The sequence below is a fragment of the Mauremys reevesii genome, linkage group 23, assembly GCF_016161935.1.
Source record: "Mauremys reevesii isolate NIE-2019 linkage group 23, ASM1616193v1, whole genome shotgun sequence".
In the NCBI taxonomy this organism is placed as follows: domain Eukaryota; kingdom Metazoa; phylum Chordata; order Testudines; family Geoemydidae; genus Mauremys; species Mauremys reevesii.
The window spans coordinates 20,414,632-20,442,035 of record NC_052645.1 but is presented as its reverse complement, the minus strand read 5'-3'; the positions used below and the strand labels follow the sequence as shown (position 1 = coordinate 20,442,035).

General features: G+C 42.0%; 1 protein-coding gene across 3 annotated transcripts; it reads right to left on the bottom strand.

Moving 5' to 3' along the window:
- Positions 1-59: 59 nt before the first annotated feature.
- AGO4 (argonaute RISC component 4) lies at positions 60-21,688 on the bottom strand. Of its 3 annotated transcripts, none has more exons than XM_039511514.1 (18): positions 21,649-21,688; positions 17,231-17,396; positions 16,529-16,649; positions 14,437-14,618; positions 14,005-14,141; positions 13,793-13,927; positions 13,496-13,583; positions 12,920-13,067; positions 12,704-12,823; positions 11,977-12,105; positions 11,665-11,798; positions 9,457-9,641; positions 9,015-9,174; positions 7,620-7,935; positions 6,614-6,748; positions 5,802-5,903; positions 5,324-5,523; positions 60-3,984 (listed from the first exon to the last, which is right to left on the bottom strand). In XM_039511514.1, the coding sequence occupies exons 1-18, from the start codon at positions 21,665-21,667 to the stop codon at positions 3,876-3,878; spliced, it is 2,586 nt and encodes an 861-aa protein (XP_039367448.1). In that variant the 5' UTR covers positions 21,668-21,688; the 3' UTR covers positions 60-3,875. The 3 variants fall into 3 exon arrangements, with proteins under 3 accessions (XP_039367448.1, XP_039367447.1, XP_039367446.1); XM_039511513.1 differs by lacking the exon at positions 21,649-21,688 and adding an exon at positions 20,070-20,118; XM_039511512.1 differs by lacking the exon at positions 21,649-21,688 and having other exon boundaries at positions 17,231-17,439.
- Between the last annotated feature and the right edge of the window lie 5,716 nt (positions 21,689-27,404).

Sequence of the window (27,404 nt, the reverse complement as noted above, 5' to 3'; positions counted from 1 at the left end):
CAATTTAAATAATTTAAGAAAGACATTTGTTTACAAGCAACAGTAACTGTTGCTGATTCTGTACATTGCATTTTTATTAGACACCAACAAGGAAAAAAACAAAACATTTGGCACAAGAATGCCAATTTTTTATTTTTTTGGACACATGAACACAAAATATCCCTGCAGGCTAAAAAAAATACATTGCAAATTGTACACGACCAGCATCTTATCGCAACATGGGGCTGCTAACCCATCCATAACAGTTTAGAAAGAGTACCTCGTATTGCTATAGACATACATCCAGTCCAATTTAATAAAATACAATTTTAAACATTACAAGTCTAACAATATAGAAACAAAAATTACATCATAAGTCAAAATGAACAAATGCAAACATTTTACATTGAAGTTTCAGCCTCTAGACATAGAAATATCATGAAAATGTCAATAGCAAGGTATAAGAAAATCTGTGATATTACAAGATCTTTCCTCAAATTTCACAAGGAAAAAACCTTGCAGTTGAAACAGTATTGATACAATGCCCTCCAAACTCTGCTTTCTTAAAATGAAAGTAGAGCTACTGCCTTGCTATTGAGCAAGAAAACTCCTACAGCACATCCACAAAGGTAGTTGGGGGGGGGGGGGAGGGAAATGTTAAACGCTCTGTGAACAAGAGGATGCCATTGCCCATATGAAGGGCAAGACTTTTGATATAGGTAAATAAGCTCTAAAATTAGTCTGGAACAAGATACGTACTGTGCGGGCTGGTGTACACTTGAAACGCTACAGCACTTAAGTATGGACACTCCCTATGCTGGCGTCCACCTAGCGCTGTTGACAGGTCAGCTTAACTACATCCCACAGGGGTGTAGATTTTTCACATCCCTGAGTGATGCAGTGAAGCTGACCAAATTTTCTAGTGTAGACCAGGCCTAAGAAGCATGTTTGCCTGTCTGTCACAACCTTTTATGCCCTTTGGATGCAGCCACAGGCACTACACTAAACTGTAGTGCTTACAGTAAGAATAAATAAGTTGGGCCTGTCTGAATGTCTGAGACAGGCCAACTGGTTCGTTCCAGAGCTTGTTCAGAATCCAACTGTTTACAAAGAAAGCAGAACTGGTTCAAAAGTGGGGTTTCTGCTCTTCTTTACTGTCAACTATCCCTTCCCCCAATTCATTAAACTTTGCTACATTTAAAATCTTCCACACCACATAGCTAAACAGTGGCCAACAGGCTTTATTTATTAAAAAACCAAACACCCTAAGAACTACAGCTACAGAATGCACATCTTCCCATTGATTGACACATGCATAACGATTCAGTCAGTCCCAAGGGGTAATTCAGATCATCAAGCTGCACCTCATCACTCAGCTTTCAGAACTGTATACAATATTGCTGCAACTTTGATCTTGCAGTTATAACCTCCCGAAAGACACACCCTTCAATGACAATAATTCTAAATCTAAAATGCTCTTCGGTTCTCTCTACCTCTCAAAGTGACAACACTGCACCCTTACCAGTATTTTAGTCCTATGATGTTCTAACACAAGATTGAGTTAGAAAGTTCTTGCCATGCTTCCCAGAGCTAGCTGAGGTCTAATAATCTGTACAGTTTGAGATTAAATATTCAGGCTAATTGCAGGCAAGCAGATGAGAGGCTCTCATTTCATTCAATCTGAACTAGGAGTGCTTGGCACTGGACATCTATCTATCTGGTGGTAAAAATTAAATCTCAGTCTTATCCACCCTTGACTAATCAGTCACATTTTTGCCTAGTGCATGAACCCACAGTGATCTTTGATCCTATAAGCTAAAGGGTGCTCAATTTCTCTTCAAGGTGCCAAAATTCACCATAGATTGGGTCAAAGTTCATTCTAAAAGGGTTTTTTGTATTCTCCCTGAACAAGTATTAAGAAAAGCAGCCATCTAGCTGAAGCAGCAGTCAGTCTCCCACCCACATGTCCTGATTATTATCCAAGTGAGGTATTCTTTAAAAAAAGCTTAACAAATTAAAAAGAATCTTATCTAAACCTGTCCACACTACACACCAGGAGCAGAGCTTGCTTCAGTCCCATTTTCCAACAGAAAAAGTTTAAACTAATTTTAATGGGGCATACTACTCTGAAAGTAGGTTATAAAACTGTCTTGAAGACAAACTTCAGCTTACTTAGGTACAACTGAAAGACAGCATTTAAAAATGTAAACTTTATTTTATGTACAAGCTTATTTAGAAGACTGAAGGAAAAAACAGCATTTCATATTGCTGAGCTTTCGAGAGGGCTGGTTTCCAAGCTCGGGAACAACACAATACTTAGCAGCAAACCCCACACCAATGGCAGAGACCACAGTGCAATAGCTGGTGACTTTTCAAACTTCTCTTAGCTTCTGCAGTGGTGTAATGTTAGCTATGTTGAATCTCGGAATAAGATTTTAGTCTGTGTTAACTCACGTTAACACTAAAAGAAATCTATTCTCAATGTACTATGTTTGTGAGTTCCAAAAGTATTAAGTGAAGCAGAGCCCTTCTTCCTTTTTATACATTTTAGCTGAAAAAAGCCAAGCAAATAAAAACAACTAATTTCTAGTCTGGGACAGAATATATTTGATTTACACTTTTTAAACATGCTGTTGAATGCAATTGTGTGAGCAACCTAGATTTCCAGGGGGAAAAAAAAGAAGATTAAAATGCTGGTACCAGTCTTCAGGTCGCTACTGTCACACAACACACTTAGAACTGTACAGATGGCAAGCCTTTCCTATATATAACACCCAATTTCCAAGCTTATAAAAAAAGTGGTAGACAGGACACCAGTGAATATAAAACAGTTAAAAATAATTATTAAAAAAACCCATGGAAGTGCATCTTTTCTGATTAGTTTCAGAAACTGCCAAACTGTGTGTTCAGAAAACGACACAAGAAGGTTGGTTAAACTCGTGCACAATCCTCAGCTAGAATTTTACACTGTCAGGGGGGCTTAAAAAAAATTTATTGCCAAAGTTAAACCTTCTATGAGAAAAGTTTTAAAATCACCTAGATTTATCAAACCACACAGCAGCATAAAGTGGGCACTTTTGTAAAAGTTTGAAAAATATCTAAAAGCTAATTTTTTTTTAAATATTTTATCATTTTTAGAAGGGGAAATGGTTCAGTACTTGTTACCATATCATGGCAGTATTATTTGTAACCATCATAATTAAAACCTGCTGCCAGGCATCACTATCTGGTTATGTTACACATTCACAGAACAAGAACCACCTAGCTGAATCCGCAGTATAGTGCAATTGCTTTGCAGCCCAAGTCTGCAGAGATTAAAAAGAGAACTAGTAAAACTGACAAAAAACTGCAATACCTGTGAAAGTTAATGTTTGTTAAAAGGCATTTACAGTAGTGAAATCTAAAATCTCCATAAAAAAAAAATCTATGGCCCCACACAATAGAATGGTTACATTGAATTGGAGTAAAATGGTTTGCCATAATATGCATACTTACTAAGCAGTGCATGAAGAAAGGGAATTACTCATCTTGATAAACTAGTGGGATGAGGAGATAACTTAAAAACCATAGCTAGCAAAATATTCAATAAAAATCTTTCATGCCAAGTCTTTTAAAAATTTCAGGATGATCGGCCTTTTGCGCTTTGAGGTAAAAATTCAGTCCAATGCATCAGAAAAGACAGTTCATGAATTTCTATTACTTAAAACAACAAAACAAATGGCTCAATTGTGTTGGTGCATCAGACATTGCTGTGAAGTGTAGATTCAGTGCGACTGTTCAGAGCTGCTGGTAGTACGCAGTCTGAAATAAACTGAGCCCTAGCTATAAGCAGTAGGCGTTCAAAACATTTCAGGACTGCGTGGGTTGCCGGTTCTGCCTCGTCTTCCCAGATGGACTCAGGCAAAATACATTGTATGCTGGGTATCATGGTGGATTTGCACTGCCTTTGCCAGAGCCTGGGGATCCCGACCATTGCTCTGTCCTGAAACGTGGCTGCCTTCAGCACTGTAAAGATGTAGACACATTTAGAGGGCTATGTACAATGGGACAAAAACGAACACACTTAAACAGTTCATTTCTCAAGGTTCTGTACCTGCTATCTCTGGCTACAGCGATAGTCTGGTCCTGGAGCACTAACTCAGGCCAGTAGCTGATCACGAGTCATCCACATACAGATTAGTGCAGAGAGGAGTCCTCCATTAATACAGTGTACTTAAGTCTTTAGACCACTTTCCATTTTAGTCCAACAATCACCACTTCTACAGCACCTTTCATCCAAGGATTTCAAAGTGCTTCACCAAAATTAATTCCTACCAACAGCTGTGAGCTAAGTATCTCCTTTGTAATGATGGGAAAACAGAGGTGAAGCGACTTGCCCAAAGCCTGACAGAGTCCATACTAAACCTGGATTAGAGGCATTCCTGGCATTTAGACCTATACATCTTCTGGCCAATGCTGCCTCAAGTGCATCACCTGAAAAGTACTAAGGGATCTTTAGTGAACAAGAGAGTCACCAGAAACTCAGTTTTATGATTCCTCCCAGGTGCACAAGGAGCTGGAGAGAAGGAAAACCTAACTTTCTACTACAGTGCTTTAGCTGCAGTAACTCTAATACAAACCCATTTAACGGCACAGGGAGGGAGAATGGTTGAAGTTACATTTTCAAACTTGCATAAAAGAAAAATATATTTTTTCCCCCATAATGAAGAAGACTGGAAAAAAGCTCACACTGCACTAATGGAAAGTGTAATATTACCCACCCACCCACAAAAAAAACAAAAAAACAAAAATCACACAAGTGTGTTGTTGTAATAAATAAAGACTCTTCTGACCTCAGCTTCAGTTCTTCCCATGGCTGTTACACTTTTCAATTTTATTTAAATGGATGGTTAAGAACTAACCACCAACTGTTATAGTTTGGCTTTATGAGGCATATCCAGTCTACTGAGAAAGGCTAATTTTTAAAATGTCGTTTTAGTGACTTTACTGCTGGACTGACAATCCTGGAGACCTGCATATGCACAGGGCAGGTACAGAGCACTTCTCTGGCAAATATCCTTCCAGTTCAGGAGCAGGCAACCAGTTAACAAGAAGGGGGAAGCTGTCTACATGCTCCAATCAATTCTTAGCCTCTCAACACTGTCAGACATTGCTATTTGAAGTAGGACTAGACTGAGAACCCACCAAATTGGTTCACACAGAAGGCCAGTTCAAATCAGTGACTGGTATAAAGGGAAAGGAAGAAGAGTTATCAGCATTTTATTCTTCACTTACAAGTAAACCAGATCTTTTTAGACATGTTAAACAGTCTATTGTAAAGAGACAGAATCCTTTCACTCCTTACCTATCATGATCCTTGTCTACAAGATGGTATCTTGCCCTAAATGCTACCAGCCTGGCATAGTACGCAGGAGCTGGAATGGAGACGGATCTTGTACAGCGGACATACGTGTGACACAGCTGGTAGGTTAGCAGCTGCAATTCATCTGCGGTGAAACAGTTGTCATCCCACAAGACCTGATAGTGAGATGGGCGGCTGGTACCCTGGTGAAGGAGGCAAATATAAGTTTAACTGGATTATATCAATTTAAGGCAGATGGAGCTCTAGATTTCTTGAATCAGTATCATTCAACTGAAACTGAGAAGTAGTTTCTAGAGATATTTATATCCAAGTGATGGATCAGAATCTTAGCACTGATTCTTCATGTGTTAAATAAAACTGATAGAACTGCAAGTCTGCTCAAACTGTAAACAGATGCTGTTGTCATCTGTGAGTGACAACAGCTCCCAACAGCACAAGTCTAGTGCAGACTGAAGATTACCTGAATTCCTGCATGGCTACAGAGGTAAAAGTCAAATTCAGAGGGATGTGTGATGGTGCTGTCCACGGTAGTGCCTGCTGGTACATTACCACTTTTACCCACCTGGTTGGAAAAAGATTGTAATTAGTACATTTACTTCTGCACGTGACCCTTATGCAGCCCTACCAGGACGGACTTATTTTAAACTTTTAGCGAACGTAGTGCTCATGACAGTGAGGAAGTACTAAGGTCTTTTCCACACTAAGGATTAAACGATGTTCACAATGTGGCGGGTCATTTTCTGGGAACCTTGCTATAAACGCCTCTATGTACCTAACCTCCTAAACTTGAGCAGTTTTAACAGTAAAAATGTGGCTCCAGAAAAGCCCATGCCAGTCGGTATACACTTAAACAGGGCTGTTGGTAGCACGATTATAATTATAGGTGGGAGTAGATCTAAAGCTGGATAATCCAGGCACATCACAAGCTTTTGCTGAACGTTTAAATTTCCCAACCCCACCTCTGCTCAGACCCTCTCCCTGGGACCTGCAATACGCATGCAATCTTAAGCCCAGGAACTTTCCTGAGAAAATACGGCAGTTTGGTGATGTGAACAAGACTCACGCACAGAGACAAAGTAGGCAAGTTTCCAGACCCCCAATTTGGTGCCAAGGATCACCCTGCCACAAGAGCCTGATTTGCTTAGAAACACTGCTTACTGCAGAGTAGAATCATTCCACTACTCTGGTAAGTAAACTGGACATCATCCCCAGCCAGCTGTTCTCGCATTTCTACACAATTCCTCCACTTGTGTACGCAACAACATTACTTGCCCTTTCAGTTTTGTCAGCACAGAAGAGTCTAGTGTGATGCCTTTTCTGCACAACAATGTAGGTTATTCCTGGTCTATAATCTTCTTCCAAACTGATACAGGCCTTCCGGATTGCAATCAATTCTGGCCAAGCTACCTAGAAGTACAAGTGATGAATTCAGTATGCAGGACAGTATTCTCATTAGTTTCTCTGAACAGATGTAATTTCACAACAGTACAATTCAAAGCACAATTCATTGCGTGCACACCTGAAGAGGAAAACAAAAGGAAAATTTAAAACGTTGCTTATATGAAGATTGCTAAAAAATCCTTGTCCTTCAGGTTTGATTAAGAAGCTTCATTCTTACCTTAAGTTTCTAGAGACTTACATTAAATATGATTTTATAAAAAACTTTTAGAGTTTAAAGGTATGAACTGATCAACTAAGTTACCTTACATTTACATTCACCCCCAAAAGGATCCGATAGTGTATTTATATAGCTATAAAACAGCCTTACTAACAGAGCCATCTCTGGGGTGGAGGGTGGCAGCCTATTAGCCACAATATATCACTCACAATGGAAAGGAGGGGAACTTTAACCTTGAGTAACCCAGACCAAACCCAGCTCCTCCAGAAAGCAGGATTGGATTTTTAGCACCCACATGGAGCAGACAAGACCTCTTGTCGAGAGTCTCTCAACCCAAAGGCCTCCAGATCTGATCACCTGCACTCAGTCTACCTTTCCCAAGTACTGTACAAAGGGCTGTCTTGATGTTCACAAGATTCAAGCCTCTACAGGGTCTAGGTGTTTCAAAACTGAAGCTTAGCACCATCAAGCCACTCTCTGAGCAGAAATGTTTGTAAGAATCTTCATCTAAACAGCTGATGTAGATAAAGGCTGCCATGTGTGCCAGGGTGCCATCCATTAAGGAGTCTTCCCCTCCAGTAGGGGTTCATTTGCCAATACCATTTAGATTCTCAATGGCAAGACTTCATTGAACCCCAAAGAAATGTCATTAGAAAATACCTGTTTCATCTGTCCCTCTGAAACTCCTCCTCTGTAGTAAATGATCCGTGTGGGCTTGAAGCGAGTAGATTTGTAGAACTGGATCAGCAGCTCTCGTACCATGTTAGTCAGGTCCTGGATCACTTCCTGACTATACAGTAACTCCTGGGAAGTCTCCTGACGGGAGGTCTGCACACGCACAGTAGCACAGTAGCGACTAGGGTGGCCATCCATACTGCCTACCACAGCAGCAATGGATGGCTTCTTTCCATCCCCAGCGGGAGGGTGAGTGACATCTGCTCCCAGGAAGATCACTGGTTGCTGGAACACAGAGGGCCTGTTCAATTTAAAGAAGGCTTAGTCAAAAAGCAAGGAAGGAAAAGAGTTAAACGTAGCAAGTCATCTGACAAGGAAAGATTAGACACGTAGATCTGAAATATCCTTAAGAACTGAAAACTCGCCAGGTATTTTATACAGGAGAGTCCCTGCCCCCAAACAGCTTGCAATCTAGAGAGAACAGACAAGGGAAGTGGAAAGGGAAGCACTACAAAAAAAAGGGGGTGGGAGAAAGATGCAGGTGGCTGAAAGTTGAAGTTTAATATGCCACAATTTCACTCACCTCCCCACTTGCTCTTCTAATAAGTGAGAGAACCACAAGAAGGGAAGAACTAGTGTTTACAGGCCTCACAGAAGTAGCGTGTTTTTAAGGAGATACTTGGAAGGGAAGGTGGAAGGATCAGGACACAGAAGCAGGAATGGACAGACGTAAATGGAGTGGGGGTTATTCAGGGAGGTTAGTGGAAATGAGCAATAGAACAGGCTTTACAGTTTACTACAGAGCTAAGTGGTGTCTGTGATAAAGACAACAGGTGTCTGATCAGGAATCATAGCCAGTTTGACTAGGTGCTCCATATGTAACAAAGCGGCAAGAAAAATAGGTTTCTTGCTTCAGGACAATTCTGGATGTAGTCATCCATCAAACTGTATGTCTAGACAGTTTACTAGACATTATTGGTTATAGAGGTAGACGTGAAAACATGTAGTCACGAGACGGGTGACAATTCCCAAGGCAATTCAGAAAATGGTCATGTGCTAATAGAAGATGAACACTGAGAATTTTAGAGATCTCCCATCTTTTCATTTTATTTTACTCCAACCTTTTGTCTCCTTTTCAGCCACATTGCTGGACAAGTCTGAAACCTGAGGCAGGCTTTATCCTAAGGTACAATGTATAAAATAGCGTGTTGTGCAGCTTCAGTTCTAAAACAGAAGGCACGATCATTTGTCCCATTTAATACAAAAGCATCAACATCTATAGAAGATTTCTAACCCACCCATTGTTTGGAATGATACTGTTTTAGTTACTAAAAAGCAGACCAAGTTAGGCCTTCATTTAAGCTTTAAATTTGATCTAACCTTTGATGAGGTACAAGCACATTGTTGATCCCTCCAAGCTTTGCATTTATCTTCAGACAAAGATTGGACAGAGTTTGGGGTGAGGTTTTTACCACATTCTTCACCTGAACACACTGCGTGGCCATTCCTAAGAGAGTGTCACCAACTCGCTTAACCTCAGCTGCAACAGAAAAGCAAGGTGATTCTGATTATCAGAAGCATCAATGCTCCCCTACCTCCCCCTTGTCAGACATTTGAAAAGTAGGTCAAGATTCTAAAGATTCAACAGTGAATGAGAGTCCACTCTTTGTAACTCTATCTGTAGAAAAGTAGTGAGATATTTACCAACCTCTAGAAAAAGCCCATCACAGAAAAAGGCATTGCTACTCTACCCATCTCATCATTATGCACCTTTAAGTACAGATGATGTACAGTGAGTTAACTTTAAATCTCCTTTCCATACCATACACAGGAGTCTTTCCAGGCAGGATCACTACTATGAGCTGCAGACCAACGTAGGTCAACTTCAAGTGTTTGAACATCGGCTCCACGCTGTCTGCGCCTTGTGCGTATTTACAGAAACATGGCTGGCCTTGGATTGGCATCCCCGCATCCTTTGAGATCTTGCGCAGCTGGTCTGTGAAACTCCTATAAAACAAATGAAATATTAGCTTTTGGCAAATCAGTCCACACAGTTTCAGTCATTTCAGTCCTCTGGAAACTAGGCACGTCATCTTCTACACTATTCCACTGAATGGTCAGTTTTATACTGCTAAAATTCTCTTTAATTATACCCAGCTTAGACCTTTACTAGCACAGTTCTAGTTTTGACTGAAGAGAAACTTTTCATGTCTTCACACACTGCAATTGTTCAAATGTCTTCTCAGTCACATGAGTTACATGAGCACAGTTTTAGAAACCTGAACCAGCCATAGATTCTTCATCAAGGACAGGTGCCTTTGGCATGACTGAAGAAATTTGGCTTAGCAATAATGGGGCTTATCCTGAAGTCCTTACACACAGGGAACTCTCTGAAGTCAACAGGAGTTTTGCATGCAGACAGTCACATTTGAGTCTCACATTAACAAAAGCCACAGTTTATTTGGTGGGACTTTCCTTTATCATCAAATCACTACACCCACCACTAAAACTCAGTGGATTATTAAACAGCCCAAAGCAATACCATCTCCAACAGTTTAAGACCAGAAATGACTTCTGTAAAATGAAACTGCAGCAAGACATTAAATAGCAACTTAATGCAATAATTACAGGTAAAATTAAAATGTACAAGAAATTCAGTTATTGTTCCAAAAATCAGCTAACCCTGCGTCATAGCTCACAGAACCTATAAGCACATGAAATATATAATGTATACAAGGACAAGGAATTACTGGCACTGCAGGTACCATTGTAAGTGCATTAATGGAGATTTAATGCCTCAAACAGACCTGTCAGTACCAAGCAAAGGAGAGAGAGTTCAACATTACCAGAGGATCAGACTCATTAAACATTTAGTTGTGTTCATTTTGTATATTGCAGAAGTAGGTAAGTAGCTGTCTTAAATCCCCCCCAACATGAACAACTCCACTGGGCCCTTATATTGCACAGATCTCGTGAGCAGAAATACTCCAACACATATTTAAAGTAGCCATTATCTGAAACCACTGAAACACTGAAAATACAGTTAGTCAAGCAAGGTTCTCCAGATGCTCAGCTTCCTTACTTTCAGTTTTAAGCCAGTCTTCTCTAACAATCCAATCCGAAACAGTTTGACATTTATAGTGATCTCCCTTCCCCTCCTGAATCCCTAAAATGAAGCACCAAACCCCTCAAAAATTTAGTGCTTCCATGTAATATTAACAGAGAAAACAAAGGACAATGTCTTATTCTATGTTCTGTAAAGTGCCATATATATTTACGGTACTCAACATTTAACAGTCTGGTTTAGCTACACAATGTTAATAATGCATTTCGTTTATAGCTAAAAATAAATAAATCTGAACTGTGTAAGAAGTGAGTTCAGTAAAACATTACACAAACACTGAATAGCTCAGTAAGTACAACCCGCTCTCTGCACTACTACAGTGCTTTACAACATGAAGGATCTCTTAACTCTCTGGCACCAAGAGTACACCATCTGAAAGCCTCTATGGATACGAACCAAGATGATACTTAGAACTTTTGTAGGTTATTTGGAGGAGAGGGAAGGAGCACATGTTGATTGGGAAGCTGTTCAAGCATGAGGAACAAGTCAGGAAAACAGAGACCAGTAGTCAGAAGAGAAACATAGGCCAAATGCAGGCAGCGGGAGGAAAAAAGCAGAGGTACAGACACGGTTGTCGTCTTCTCCAAAGATAGCATTTCAACAGTAATATGAGCACCTTGACCGTTTTACTAGTTTAACAGTTTACAGAAGTTTACCAATTCAGGTTACAGACTTGGTTATTCCCCATCTTCACGTTGAAAATATTTAAGCTACTACAGGGCAAGGATTTCCTGCTTTTACTGTGTTACATGTGTTCACATCAAGTTATCATAGAAATGTAGGACTAGAGACATCAATAGGTCATCTAGTCTGGTTCCTTGCACTAAGGCCGGGCTCAATATTGTCTATACCATCCCAGTGTGGTGCATGTTATATCATAACTGCTGGTAGCACAAAGATACTCACTTGAGCAAGTCTTCTCTGCACTGTTTTTGAGGTGCAAAGCAGGCAACAGCCCAAACTTTAATCTCGATGCCAGCGTAGAACTGTTTCCCTCTCATGTCCCAAACACCCTGGTTTGGTGTAGCTACAGTCTTGTTCTAAATAAAGACAAAGATAACTTAAAAATTAAAAACTATGATCAGGTTGATAAAGCAGTGAACAGTATTCTCTAAAGGTTTGTGTACAAGTGAACTTTTAAATTACAAAATACCCACCAATGCTTCATAAGTCTGATTCTAACAACAAGCTATTTTACAACAGATACCAAGAACTCACCCGGCCTCCATACTGCAGCATCGGCGCTGGCAATACTCTGCCTGTTAACTCTGTCATTTCATTATGGACCACAATGCCAAACTCCTTCAGATACGGATCCGGTCCACCTACCATACTGTTGCTCTTCACCTGGAGATCAGGAGATCATCATCATAACCATACATAGTATTTCAGGTGGTTGTTCTTAGAACAATAAGCACAGAGTGGCTCAAGCCATATCCCCTTATGTCAGTGCGGCGCATCGAGAAATGTCCAGGAGCGTGTGGCAGGGCCCAGACCAGCCCCCATGAAGGGGCTGAGAGGGAGTGTCACCTCGCCCTGCTCTGCCTGCAGCTGTGGCCCCTGCTCCCAGCCTGGCCATGACTCCACTCCTGGCATGGGGAGGTGGGGCGCAGACACATTCTATTACTGCTAAGGGGAAGGTGAGAGCGGAAAAGTTTGGGGACCACTGGCTTATATTAAAAGAGAAAAAAAGTCTCTTCAGCTTTTTCTATTCTTGGCTATCTGCTTATTCACAGAGGTACCTTAAAGGGATCAAAAATTCTATGGATTTTGCTACAATTTTCCCGTGGAAACCATTTGAAAGATATACACAAAACCCATCTATGGTGAAAAAAAAACAAACGTGATACACACAACTTGAAAATTTTCTATCAAAAACCATTTGAAGGGAAAGGGAAAAAAGTCTTATGACTATTTTCCATAAAGCTGAACTACAGCTACTCACAAGTCTGCTGATTTCTTCCTGCCTGTCTGGTGCCGACCTTGCAGTTGCCTTTATCATAGTTGAAGTCTGATTGTCTGTTAGCTTCTTGATACATCGTTGGCCTGCCACAATGTTACACACCTACATAGCAACAGAATTAGGGATGGTTTATTGCCTCTGAAACAAGGGCTATAAGTCACAAAGCAGCACCAGTTAAAAGTTACCCGACTCCTTTACCTCAAGTGGTAAATAAGTGTGTTTCTGTTCCTGTCCCACTTGGAGACACGGAAGGTGAGGATACTTCAGCTGCAGACTGTACTTTTGCTTAAAATACTGAGCTACTGTACACTCCATAGCCTGTCCATTTTCCAGCTGCAGAGGGAACCTATTAAAAAAAAATGCACTGCTTTGATTATGCTTCTCAATGAAGTGGTTAATTCTTTTTAAAAAGTGATATGGAGAATATATTTGAAAGCCCTGAAAATGCCCATTTTCTATATAGTTATTTCTCTTTATGTAAACATATGTATAAAATAGTTTCTCAGTGGGCATTGGACTTGAAGCCAAGTTAAAAAAAATTATGGCTTTAGAGACACATTTTAAAAGCTAAGGCATCTCTCTAATTATTCATCTTGTGGAGAAAGTACAGTTGTAGCCTAAATCCACTGTCATTGTTCCAACCAGTCTCATAAAATTAAGAGTTCTTTTAAAAGCCACATGGATATTTTGACTCCTGAGCTAGCTACCCTTGTAGAAATAAGGCACTTAGCATCTCCAATAGCTTTCACTTTATAGAAGATATTGTGTACATACGTCTGATGGCTCGCTGGTCGCCTGGTAACATTGCAAACTCTGTATTTTCTCTTCATCTGGCCACAGTGGGTAACCTCTACTTTTAGACCTGAAAACCCAAGACAAAAGCCGCCAAAATAAAAATCAGGCACAGTCAATCTATTACTACCTCTAAGATTTACTTTCAACTTGGAAAGATGAGTGACAAGGAATAGGCCAGTTTCCAGGGTCTGCAGCCTGTGAACTCTGGTAGCACAATTTATTACGCTCACAGGCTTCCAATATTTTGCACCAGCAGTTTCTAAACTATGCATTTACCTCGGATTTCTTTGGTAAACTTAACACGCTGGGAGTCTGTAAGAGGCTTGGTCTGTTCATTGATGTTCTGAATGTCCAGGACCTCACACATGAACTCAATGATAGGCTGGGCACGATAGAAAGCAGTCGCCGATACTAAGAACAGAAAGACAGGATATTTAGTCTAGAGGAGGTACTTTCTTATGCCATTAACAACAGAAGTTCTTGCATACCATCAATATTGAGCATCATGTTCCACATGGCAGGCCGAACCGACTGATGGAATCCAAACCAAACCTCTCTGCCTCCTCCCAGAGGGTGGTAGTAACCTTCAGGAGGAGAGAAGAAGGAACGGCCCACAGGGGTGTATCTGATGAAACAGGAAGAGTTAACACTTAGATTCTTCCTTTCATTGTATTCCCTGGGTTCCCAAAAGTTCAAGTCCTAATATATGTGGGTCCCATGGGGCAGACCATATTTCTTCTAACGCAAGTATGTATCAAAAGTTTATTAAAAAACAACAACAACAAAAAACCACACAACAGATCCCTTCACCCCTTTTGCAGCAGTATAGTTTAAGTTTGGAGCAATGGCAAATAGGCACCATTTTAATAGATTGATTCAAGCCCAGACTGATTAGGAAACCTGCAATCAAAAGTACCCACCTCATGGAGGGAAGGTGCCGTGTGATTACATCAAGTGCCTGTACAGAGTCTTCAGGAACTTCATTTAAATGCCCTGCCAGAGCTTCCAGAAGCAGCTGAAGGCTGACCACTGACACCCACTGAATAGACACTTTAAACGTCTGGTCCTTCCCCTCACCTGGGAGTGTCACCTCCATATCCACCTAAACAATCAGGGCAGATGCAGCACAAACATAAATTAACAGACTCAATATCCTAGCGCAACACTAAGCAACACTCATTCTCATGGACTTGCTTTGAGTCTACAGGTTGTTTCTCAACTAGGATGTAGTAATTTAAGGGAATTCTACAGCAAACAAGAGTAGTTGCATAGAGAAGTTTGAAACCTGGTAATTTAGTCACATCAAGAAGCTGCTCTGAGGTTCTGTTTGTATTAGCCATTATTTTCAACTGGAGGTTAATATGGTGACACCAAAGCACTTAAGAAGAGAGCTATGATTAGTCATCCACTTTTTGTCCCAAATAATTGATAGGAAGAGGCTGGTTTGTGTCCATAACAACACAGTAAAGGTATGTTAACCTCTAGTCTTCAAGTCAATGCACTGAACTTCCTCGGGAACCAGTCAACACCACAATTAATCACCAAGGGAATCAAAGATCTATGAGGGATGCAAAGTGTTCCTCCCCAGAGGTTGAGCACGCTACTTGAAAATTACTCTCTTCCACCATTAGCCTACAGGGTCTCTCTCACATGGCAGTGTGCCACCAGTAATCTGGTTCTCAGAACAGAGAATGAAGTAGGGTTATTTTCTCCAGAAAACTTAGTATCTACACAGATTTTACCCAAATCTGGAAGTTTTGGTATATATTTCTATCTACCAACATACTATTAAGAACTAGGACACAATAAAATATTTCAGTTGAAAATTACAGAGTTTTAAACATAAGGCTTGACTGGAAGGTGACAGTTTGTTAATGTTTATCCTCATAAAAGAGTAAATTTAAGGAGGCCCACTAACTTCCTTGACATTTTTGTGAGAAACAAAAGGAAGCATCTGAAATATCTGGTAACTGTTGATCCATAAATGCTACATTACACTCTGTGCTCAACTTCCTTCCCCCTCCTCCCTTGTTCCTATTTACCTCACCTTCTTCTGCTATTTCCCTTCTCTATACCTCTGCCACCATTAATAAAAATGTATTTAAAAATAGGAACTAGAACAAGTCACGTGTCTCAGCAGCCCGATCAGTTTGCTTGTATGTCATGTTTCCCCACTACTCTTTGCTTTTAAACCGTTTAAGTCTGTTCTGATTAAGCATTTTGGGATGTTGACCGTCTTCCTGCATCTTTGGATAGCACCTAGCAGAACTGTGCTCCACTTCAAGTTTGGGACTTTGGGTGCTACCATAATATAAATCACATCATCAGGCAGACAAGCTGATATTCTGTTAAAAGCCTTAGAAAACCTAATATTAAGAGAACCTAATGATTCTACTCAAATTATCAGTTTTAATGAAAATAGTTCTTGCCTTGGATTTACTCAAGTAAATTAACATGTGTAACTAATGGTTTGTACTGTGAGACCATATGTCTGTAGAGAGGAAGTGAGCTACAGAAGCCTTTGTTTTCAAGTAGATGGGGGGGAAAACTGAGAGTCTAGTGTAGAAAACCGAACTTTGTTTTGGTTCTGAACTTTAAAACCAGGCCTGGCAGCAACTAGTTTAGCTGGTGCTAGAGCATATTGGCACCCTGGCACTCCTTTCCTATGTTAGGACTTGCCTAAAAAAAACTAAAAGGTTTTAACAACCTTTTGAGAAAAATGTACACCAAGAAGTGTGATCTGTCTTAGCTGCCTCCAGACCACAGTGTTGATTTACACTGTCAAGGCCAAATTCAAACACAAGAGCTCCTGGAAAAGAGTCCACTGAAGAACCCAGATCCTTGGATTTCATACAATTCCTATTGCCCCTCGGTTTTCAACTACCACTAACTGTAAGGTTTCTTTCTATTGCACCTTTTATCCCAGCACATGTCATAAACTATGCATGGTATTGCAGTGTTGGTACGGCAACATGTCACTGGAAGATTAAAGCTGTCTACTACAACACTTACCCTATCTCTCCCAATAGGCAATGGGTGTGCAGTGTACATGTTCCTTTTGCCATCATATCCTGGCTGCCGATCACCAAATATCTGCATCTTGAAGTGTCTCACCATAGTATCTACCACCTCCCTAAAGAGGAATGGCATTGTTCAATGGATTAGTGTGAAGACTAGGCAAATGCAGTGATGCAGCAGCAGAGTTCTTATAATTGGCCATAACTGGACTCAAGCCTGAAACGAGTTGCTATCAGAGACAACAATGCACCTGATTCTGCCCATACCCAAGTTGCCAGCAGCCCCTTTGCCCCTGAGCAGAGACACAGGGCAAACACATGTGCAGAATGAAGAACAAAAATGGGGTCCAAAGAACAAACGGCTTCTAACAAAATTCCATCATTAGTTAAATTATAGACAGAAAAAACTATTTGGCCCACTGGGAGACCAGTGTAGGATTGTTCCTACAACATATTTCTCAATGTTTTCTACATCTACAGGCCAACTGTAAAAGCTTAGCACAGCTTTCTCTGAGAATATGATACAATTTGTTTTTCCACACCACCTAGGAGCCCTAATCCTGGCTCATTACTAAATCGGCGACTATTACCTACATCGCATATATAAAACTATACTTGGCAGCAGCTGGAGAACTGCTAAAAAAAGTAGAGTTTCCTTCAATTGAGGCTGCTTTAGTGTTTATTAAGCCATCCTTACCTGTTCACTCTTCGGGGCCGCTTTTCTGGTTTGATATCTACATCATAGTGATAAACATCAATTTTAGGGATCTGCACCTGAAAATGATTGGCTAAGAGACGGATGGGTTTCCCAACAGTTCCCAGGCCGGGGCGGCGGGGCGGCTGGAAGAGGCTGGCTGGGGGCCCTGTGAAAGTCAAAGAAAAAAGTTTGAGATAATAAATGATCATGTAACACAATGTCCTCCCAACTGGACATAGGACTGTAATTCAACTGAAGGCTCCTTCTGACAGATGAGGGAACAAAGTCTGAAGTGCCTTGCCCAGGTTGCAAGATTTACAAATGAAAGTGCTCTTTAGTGGCTCCATTGCCTTTTAACAGCTCTAAATGATTTTCATGAAGAACAGAATCATGTACCCAAAACATATAAACTAATTACAGCAGTAAGGTATGTAAGAAATCTACTTTTGTAAACACAATTTATGAAGTCAAAGCCCTGTGATGAAATTTAGTTTTTTGTATACTATATATACACTCATCACCTTGTATAGTATCATTAGTGAATGATAGAGAGCTTATTATTAAGTCCATTACAGGCTTCCATGTATTATGCTCAGAGTCAGTATTTAATGATGGATTCTTGGCATGATCAAGTGATTAGAGGTCCAATTTTTAATCTGAAAATTGATAGTATCTGGACTCGGTGAAGAGTTTTTTATTCTATAATATAAATTAAGAATACCTTTTTTAATATAGGACTGACAAAAAAAATATTGTGGTTTCCACAAAAAATGCTGTGCTGTTTACATGCTAATCGTGAAATGCTATTCAATGTAAACAAAGCTCGGGCCAATTTCAAATTCCAACACAAAGATGGGAGTGAGGAGGACAGTTTCCTCTAAAGGAAGAGAAACAATAAGAGTAAAATGTTTTCAACAAAATTATTAGTGTAAAGACATCCATGTCTTTTAGTGTAAAGACATCCAGTTCTATTAAACTGGATACGGTAGCTTATAAAAATCTGGGTTTTAATTACTTCTGAGAAAATTTGCAGAGGCTTCAAGAAGGAAGCCATATTTGAACTCAAATTAGCCAATGTCATCTTTTGCCAGTTTCCTCAAAGATATAAGTTAGAACTGGAATGTTACATCATTTAAAGAAACACTTATTTGAAAGTCAAATGTGTCTGATTTTTTTTTAAAAAACTCACTATTGTTTAAACACTTGAACTGAAGTGACTGAGTACAAAAAAAACCTCTTTTTTTCAGTTTATTTTGTGCATTTGACAGCATTCTGTGTAGTCACAGTTTCACGATTCCCCTGCTTGAGTCTTTTGCATAGCAAAAAAAAGAGAGAAAAATGTTTGAAAAATAAAAAGCATGACTGTAAAGCCACAAAAATTGGTAGGATAACTTAGGAGAAATTTAACAACTGAAGCTGCTTTAAAAGCATTTTTTTACCTGACAAAATTTTAAGTTGACAGTGCCCCTTTCAGTCAAAGGGCTGACAGAGAGTCTGAACTTATCCCAGGGGAGCGGAGAGGAAAACAGACATGTCGGGAAACCTCAGAAATGCAGCAATAAACTTTTGCATGCAAGACTAAATCCCAAGAAGCCAGATACCTTTGTTTTATAGGAAGACTTCTAAGTCTCCACTAAATTACCAATTTTTATTTATAGATTTGTGACTATTAACACTAAAATATTTTAAGTGCTAAAGTACTTAGAGGGTGATACTCCAAGTAGATGTAGTCCGTTTGATATATCAATTCTCCGAAGTTGAGGAGAACAGCACACTAGCTTCTTTGAGGCACAGATTTTGTCTTACTAGATATCAAACACGCCATATGCACCATTGGCACCGCACCTGTATAAATAGTTTTTATTTATTTTAACTCAAGGACAGCTTGTCATAGGATACGGTTTCATTTTTAAAAAGTTAAAAAGCATGAATCATCGAGGGCAATTAAAGTTTGCTGTGCTTGTTTGGATACTAGAGAGATGATCCATTAATCCTGTGCTAATTAGTCTGAAGCAGTATAGCTTTTGTGGGCACTGACCTGCTAAAAGAGATTAAATGACCAACTATATTTACCCATTTACCTTCTTCAGTATTTGCAAGTTTTGTAAATTAGGAATCGAAACAATTCCAGACATTTGTTGTCAAGAAAAGAGGTTAATATTACTGTACATCTCCTCTTTATAATCTCTTATTCTTTCTGATACAAAGTAGTAAATTAAATGCTATTGTCCATCTGAAACCAGGGCTTCACTACAATTTATGTATCAGAGGGGTAGCCGTGTTAGTCTGGATCTGTAAAAGCAGCAAAGAGTCTTGTGGCACCTTATAGACTAACAGACGTTTTGGAGCATGAGCTTTCGTGGGTGAATACCCACTTCATCAGAAGTTTATACAATTTGTTTCCACAATTTTAATTTTGTCCATTCAACTTCACTAGGATGAAATATTTGTATCCCACACACTGTTGCTCTAGTTTTCCTGCCATGTATTAACAGCCTAAGGTACCTCCAAGGGGAAGCAGTGTGACACAAATGAAAGAGGACCTCTTGGAAATGTGTGAATTTATACTGCATCACACATTGATTAACAGACTGTAAACATTCAAAGTAACACCTATAAGAGTGATCTTTCAAAACATCTCCCAAGACGTGGAATTAACGAGGGCAGATTTGGTCTTCAGATCAATAACTTATTGCTGTACATTTTGCAGAGCTCCTGAAAATATCAACTTGCTAGGATAGGTATTCTACAACCTAGGGTAGATATATATACTTCGGTCAAGAAATACACCTTGCACACATTTTAATCTTTAACCATTATCTCATGCGACAATACTCACCAAGTTCTGCATCCAATAAAAGGTGACATTTCATCATATACCAACAGCTTTCATTTTAATGACCAGGTAAGTCTCAAGTTTTAGTCAAAACTCTTTCTACAATGGCCCACCTCCAAAAGTTAGGCATGTTTTTAGGATATCATGCAATAATGTACTGTGTATGCCAATTTTCAAACCTATCACCCTTCTGCTTCTCTTTCACATCAAGTCACTTCTTTGGCTAAGGCTGTATTCCACACTAACTCATCATATTGTAGTATGTCTAAGTAGAAAAACTCCTATAGCAGACGGAGTGGCCTGTCTGTCATGCAGAAAGTTTTGAGTGTATAGCGAATCTGCTGGTAAAGTTTAGCAACCCACTTAAGTTCCTCTTTAAAAAAGTGACAGATCGCTGAGATACACTTGTCAGTATCACCTCTGCCAGAGACCTCTACACTGATCACCTCCAATAACCTGGCACAACCTTATCCCAATTTGTTACTTACAAATGTAGCAGTGGAATGAAACAGTCACTACATTCAGGGCATTTTTAATAGCATGGCCTCTCACCTATTCTTATTAGAAAAAAAACCCCTATATATTTCTTAGGAAATACTCAACTGAACAGTATAGAACAGAAAGTATCACTGATTTGTGAAAGGCCTAAGAGCTGCAGACAGGGTTAACCACACATTGCAATATAGTTAGCAAATTATTAAACACGCTGCAGCAAAACACATTTAGAGAAGGCGAAAATACTCTGGCTGGAAAGTAACCGTGGGCAGAACTTAGAGGGGGAATGGAAATTTTCATGGGTTCCTTCGCCCACCTATGAATCAGTCATTGTTAGTAACATGTCCAATGTCTTTACTCAGTATCAGAATACACCCAACACATAAAAAATAACTGGATTTAAAGCACAGCACACAGCTTGTTGGCATCAGGTGCCAGACCTCCTGGACCCAGGAGGCGGAAACAACTTCCTTTCCCCTCCCTCCTGCATTTAAACTACTCCGGAGAAGAGCAAGGAGATCATCAGCTAAAGAGCTACATGTCCCTAGTCGGATAGGGCCCCTCAACATGTGGGGCCGGGGGAGCGGGCTGATGGGGGAGAGGGCAAGGGTGACAGGCCTCTGACCAAGGGTACACACCAGCACCCAGCTAAACCAGGGCTCTCCCCTGACCCTTGCTGAGGAAATGTTCCCCGCAGCAGGGGCCAGGCCTCACAGGGGGGCTGGGCACCCCCTGAAGCAAAGGAAGCCAAGCCCCCAGCCTCCTCAGGACCCAGTGTCACCAGGAATCACCCCCCACCCCCACCGCTCCAGGAAGAAGCCAAGCCCCCCCCAGCACTGCCCACCTGGGGACCACCCAACCCTGCACCCCGCTATCACCTGGGAGCCCCCCACCTCCCAGAGGAGGGCGTCACCATCTGCAGGAGCCAGCCCCCCCGTAGAGGAAGTTACCCCCCCCGGAGCTAGTCACCCCCCGTGGAGGAAGTTACCCCCCCCGAGGCACAAGTCACCCCCAGGAGAGACCCCCACCAGGAGCCAGCCCCCTCCCCAGGGAGCCGGGGCTCCCACCCCGGACACCCGCCGCTCACCGGGTCCCAGCGCCTCCATGGCGGCGGCGGCGGCGGCCTCGGTGCGGTCCCCGGCCGCGGCCGCCCCGGGCCCCGCCGCTCCCGGCCCCGCCGCCGCCGCGTATCGCTTGATCTCGGGAATGTTGGCTGCGGGTGGGGCCCGGCACCGGGAACTGGGGTGGGTGGGGGCGGGAGCGGGGCGAGGCGGGAGCGGGGCCGGGCGCGGGTGGCTCCTGGCGGCGGCACAAACAATCCCCTCTGCGGCGCCACCGAGCCCGAGCAGGAACCGGCGCGGGTCCGGGAGCGCGCCCCCGAAGCCGCCGCGGGGACGCGCGCGAAACCCCCCTTTTCGCTGTCGGGGTCGCGCGCGCCGCTGGAGAAGCAGGGCTCGGAGGCCAACCCAGCGGCCTTCCCGGGCTCGCGCTCGCCCCGCCCTCTTCCCGTCGCGCGGGAGCGCGCACGCCGTCACCTGGGCCGGCGAGCGTCCTCTGCGCGTGCGTGTGCGCGCGTCCCCGACCCCTCCTCCGGCCTTTTAAACCCGGCGGCGAGCCCGGAGGGGTAACTGCGTGGGGGCCCGGTGCACTGAACTGCGGCCTGCTCCCCAGAACCCAACCCCCCCTAAAACCCGCCCAGACCCAAATAACCCCTCCCCAGAATACCCCCTGTTCCCCAAACACCATCCTGACCCCCATGCTCCCTCCCTGAAAACCCACCCTGACCCAATTAACCCCTCCCCAGAATACCCCTGTTCCCAACATCCTGACCCCCATGCTCCTCCCCTGAAAACCCGCCCCTGACCCAAATAACCCCTCCCCACAATATCCCCTGTTCCCCAAGCCCCACCTATTCCCCGAGTGCCCCCAAAACCCACCATCCCGACCCCCATGCTCCCTCCTGAAAACCCGCCCCTGACCCAAATAACCCCTCCCCACAATACCCCTGTTCCCCAAACCCCACCTATTCCCCGAGTGCCCACCCCCAAAACCCACCATCCCGACCCCCATGCTCCTCCCAAAACCCACCCCAGACCCAATTAACCCCTCCCCACAATACCCCCATTCCCCAAACCCTTCCACTAAATACCCCCTCCCCAAAAACCACCTATCCCCCAGTGCCCACCCCAGACCCAAATGCCCCCTCCTCATATACTCCCAAACCCCTCCACTAAATACCCTCACCCTAAAACCCACCCTCTACAAAAAAATACCCCTCCCATAAAACTCAGCCCTCCCAAATATCCCCAAACCACCCTACCCAAAATACCTCTTCAAAACCCACCTCCTCCCCAAATATACTTCTTCCAAAAAAATACCTTTCCATGAGTACCCTGGGCACACACAGTGGAAAGCTACATCCCCACCAATTGCCCCAAACTTTTTTTGGTGGGGAAGGGGGAGAACAGCTCATGTTAACACGGTGAGGTCTTAAAGTAAATTTTCAACATCTTAGGTTATCAAAACTGAAATAAAATGAACTGGGTCATAAATTATGTGGATCACTTTTGGCATCCCTCAGCTTTGGCACTTAAATCTGGGTCAGTTTCATTTGCATTGGCACTCATTCTCTGGCTGTCATGTGCTGGCACAAAGCTCTGTGCCAGACTAGTGAGCAACAGGTAACATCTTAACCAAAAACATCTCTGGAATTTCTTTTAAAATTAATGATTGTTTTTCTATTGATTTCATTGGTCTGAATCAACTGGGTCCCTTCATGCTATGTTTCCATCTTAGGTACTTTATGTGCACCATCACAATCTTTAATGTATTTATCCTCACAATACCCCTGTGAGGTAGGGAAGTGCTATTATATTTATTTATATCATTTTACAGATTAGGAACTGAGGCACAGAGAGGCTAAGTGATTTACCCACAGTCCATAGGAAGCATGTGATGGAGTGGGAAATTGAAACCAGGTTTCCCAAGTCTTTGGTGAATGCCCTACCTACTGGATCATCCTTTTCCCCATGTATAGAAAAGCAGGATTTTCCTGCCCTTTCCAGTCCTTGCACACTTGGCTTTTCAGTGTCCCATTCCACAGAATGGCAGTTCTCAACCTGTGATGTACAGACCACTGGCTAACAGAACTAGTTGAGCACATGGTGCCTGTTCTCATTTCTAACTGCTACATTATGTTTTAGAATTTAATGCATACATACTTTCCTAATATTAGTTTTTCATATAAACAGCTGCCACAGAGATTGTGTGATTGTGAACAGGAGGGAAATCTGAGACACTCTGTCTATTAAGATATAGTCTGCACTATGAAAAAGTTTGTGAATCCATAGGAATTGCCATAGTGACTGAGACCGATGAACCATCTAGTCCTGTACCATCTCGGACACTGGCCAGTATCAGATGCTTCAAAGATAGGCACACAAAAAAAACCCACAGAAGACAGAACAGGGATAATCTGCCCTCCTTCAAGATCTCATCCTAATCCCGAATAGAGATTGGTTTAAACTCTAATACCTCTCCTACTTTAGTTTTTTATTTATTATAACATGGCTTCAACTGCTCTGGAACCTATATGATGGGCCATTACCAATTGCTCTAGAATTTTCACAGGAAATAATGAAAGTTCCTTTGCAGCTACCCAGCTAGCTCTTTCTAGTTTACTTTCGGAATGACATACAATACAGTTTGGTTTTAGGTACACGTAGGCCATATAAACCTATCCCTAGTCACATCTTTGCAGAGCTATGATGTTCTAGGATCCTCACTCACTAAAGATAATATAAGAACATAAGAATGGCTATACTGAGTCTGACCAATGGTCTATCTAGCCCATCATCCTTTCTTCTGACAGTGCCCAATGCTAGATGTTTCAGAGGGAATGAACAGTATAGAGCAATTTTAAGTCATCCAACCCCTGTCATCCAGTCTCAACTTCTGGCAGTTAGAAGTTTAGGGACACCCAGAGCATGGGGTTGCATCCCTCAGCATCTTGGCTAAAAGTCAAGGATGTTTCATAACCCATGCTTCCAGCCCCAAAGCTCTTCATGTGAGAATTTCCTTCTTCTACCTCTCCAAGCCTTACATTATGCCCCCAAGCAGGGTATTCGTTTAACCTAATTGCAGCCTATATAACCTCCTGCTGCAGAGGAAATTGTATTCATTAATGAGCTTCATTAGATCTTCAGATGTTTTGAAGAAATGAAAATTATACTAAAAACCATTCCAAATTTGAACTTTGGTTACTCCTCAATATACTCACATGTTAATGAGAATAGCTATTTTTTTGTGCAGGGTTACAATGCTCTGGTAAGTGTAATAGTTTTTCTTACTAGTGTTAATGATTGATTAATACCCAGCAGCTAATAGTTAACACAAAGAGATGGATCAATAATAATCATGGGATGTCACTCAGAATTTGGCTGGCGAGTGATTGCTTGGAAATTGGGTGGTGTCACTAATAGTTTGGTCATTAAATACCTGGGATGCATTTTGCATTGTATTCTTCATTAATTTACACAGTAAGGCTTCAATCCTGCAAACATTTATGCCCATGAGTATCTTTACTCACATAAGTAGACTCGTTAAACTCAGTGGACTACTCACATGTGTAAAAGTTATATAGGTGTGTATATGTTTGGAAGATTGATGCATAAACAAATTGCAATCCCAGATTAAGATATAAGAAATATCAGGATTCATTGCTTCTAAGGTAAGAATCTAATAATTACAATTCTGTAGTTGGTACTGCTTCTTTTCAATGTGATCTAATAAAGTATAGCATATGTGAACCAGAGTGAAGAAGTCTGGTGTTTTGGCTGTAAAGTGACATCCCCCTGGATATATGTAGCAATATGCAGTCTTATATGTGACTCCATGCTAAAATAAACTGATGCCAACAATTAAGTCTTAAACCTCTCATTCTTGTGCATCCTGGTACAATATAGTTATTCAGCAAAAATATCAATACAGGTAGGAAGAGAGTTCTGCAGTCCCCAGATAAGTAAAGAAAAAGGCTAAAATAAGTGGTTAGAAATTAATCTTAATAGTTTCACAAAATTTCTGAGAGACTAAAAATATAAAGCCTAGATAGAAAACACTATTTGAATAAAGCTTAACCCCTGTATTGATTATGACCACAAATCAGGACTTCTTTGATCCCCTTTAAGTCACTAGCATAGCTACTAGCCTGTTCACGTGGCTTTCTGTTGGATTCCTCCTTATTTTCCTGTTGAAGCAAGGGTTTGCTTATTTGCTTGGAAATCTTATTTTTATAAGTGTACATTTCTCCACAGCATTGCAGTGGTTTCACCCTTAAAGGTGAAGATGTTGGATTTTGTATGAACATCGTGACCCAGTCCCCAGACTGTTTTTTCCTCTACAGTGATACGACGGATGGAATAGCTATTATTTATTTATTTTGTTGGCAAGATCTGTGACAACTCCATAGTGGGTGTGTATTCACAGAATTCCATCTGCCTAGATCCCAGCCAGTTATACCCAGCCTGGAGCACAAATAACAACTTTGGCCTCAATCCTACAATGAGCTGTAGGTAGGCAGAAATCAGTGTGGGCTCATGTGGATACAGAGATACTGCCATATAAAGATCATTGCTAGATTGCGGCCTTGCTGGGGATGTTTTTTATTTATCAGGATAAGGATACCTGGTGGGTTAGATTTTGTTATTTGAAATTCAACATAGCCAGGCACTATCTATCTGTTTAAAACATTATGTCCTTCATATATATGTGTGTCAGAAGCATGACTTGTTTGGTAAACTACACTCTGGTGTGGGCTATGCCTGTTTGTTTTCTTCCTTCCTTGTTTAGTAATTCTCTTTTTTTTTTTTTTAAAACCAAACACACACTTATCTAACTTCCCTTTTACAGGGCTGCCAACTTTCTGAACAAGTGAAGGCAAGCATTCAACACTATTAGTAAAACTTTATAATAGTATATGCCAGCATCCTTTTACTACCAAGCCAAATATGGCATTTGCGTCCATAACTCTTGAAATGCAGAATTCTGTGGGGATCACAGGCTATTTAATAACAGAAGCCAATTAGTAATGTTTCCTGGGTAGCAAGAAAGCAGCTGCTTCGTTTATGTTGGAATTATACCTGGTTTACTCTCCGAGAGTGAAGCTCACTGCTGTGCCATGGGCCACAACGATTTGACATGCCACAATAGCAGGAAGTAACAATTGCTTTAAACTGATGGCAGGCTGCACGGGCAAGGAGGAATCTGCACCCACCTTCCTTAAAGGGCTGTCTTGCTTGGCTCCACTCAGTGGGGTTCTTTTATGACCCACGGCTGGGGGGGGGAGAGCGCCCCAGCACCAGAAATGCCATTACAATGGGGCCATTAACCGTGGAAGGTGCCCCATGGCCATGCCTGCCTGGGGAAACTGAGGCCATAGGCCCGAACCAGGCAGCGCCCCCCAGCACGCACTGGGCCACCACCCGTCTATCCCCTTTGGCCAGAGCTAGGCCACCCATAGGGGGCGCCCCCGCCCCCTGCAGTACCAGAGAGGCGCGACCCTGATTGGCGCAATAGCCCCGCGCTATGTATTCTGCGGCTAGAGCGGTTGGGACTGGGCACCTCTATCCCCGCCGAGCAGACGAAGCGACGGGGAGAAGAGAAGTGACATCTCTGAGACACCAATGGGATGCTGGAGGGGCGGGGACATCCTGTTCAGAGCGGATTGCGATTGGGCTACAGAGATGTAAGGCGGGCGAAGCGAGTTAGTTGTCCAATGGGGTGCTGAGTAGGTGGAGGCTGTAAGGGAGAGAACGAGCTGTGATTGGTCCGAAGTGGGAAGGCGGG

Bases quoted from the DNA above. Each gene is read 5' to 3' on its own strand.
- AGO4 (XM_039511512.1), bottom strand. From the start codon at position 17,439: ATGATCATTTATTATCTCAAACTTTTTTCTTTGACTTTCACAGGGCCC. The intron at 13,068-13,495 runs GTATGTACACAA...TTTTTTTAATAG, and splicing joins CGACCAGCGAGCCATCAGAC to GTTCCCTCTGCAGCTGGAAA. The intron at 3,985-5,323 runs GTAAGGAGTGAA...ACATCTTTACAG, and splicing joins GTAGACAAGGATCATGATAG to TGCTGAAGGCAGCCACGTTT.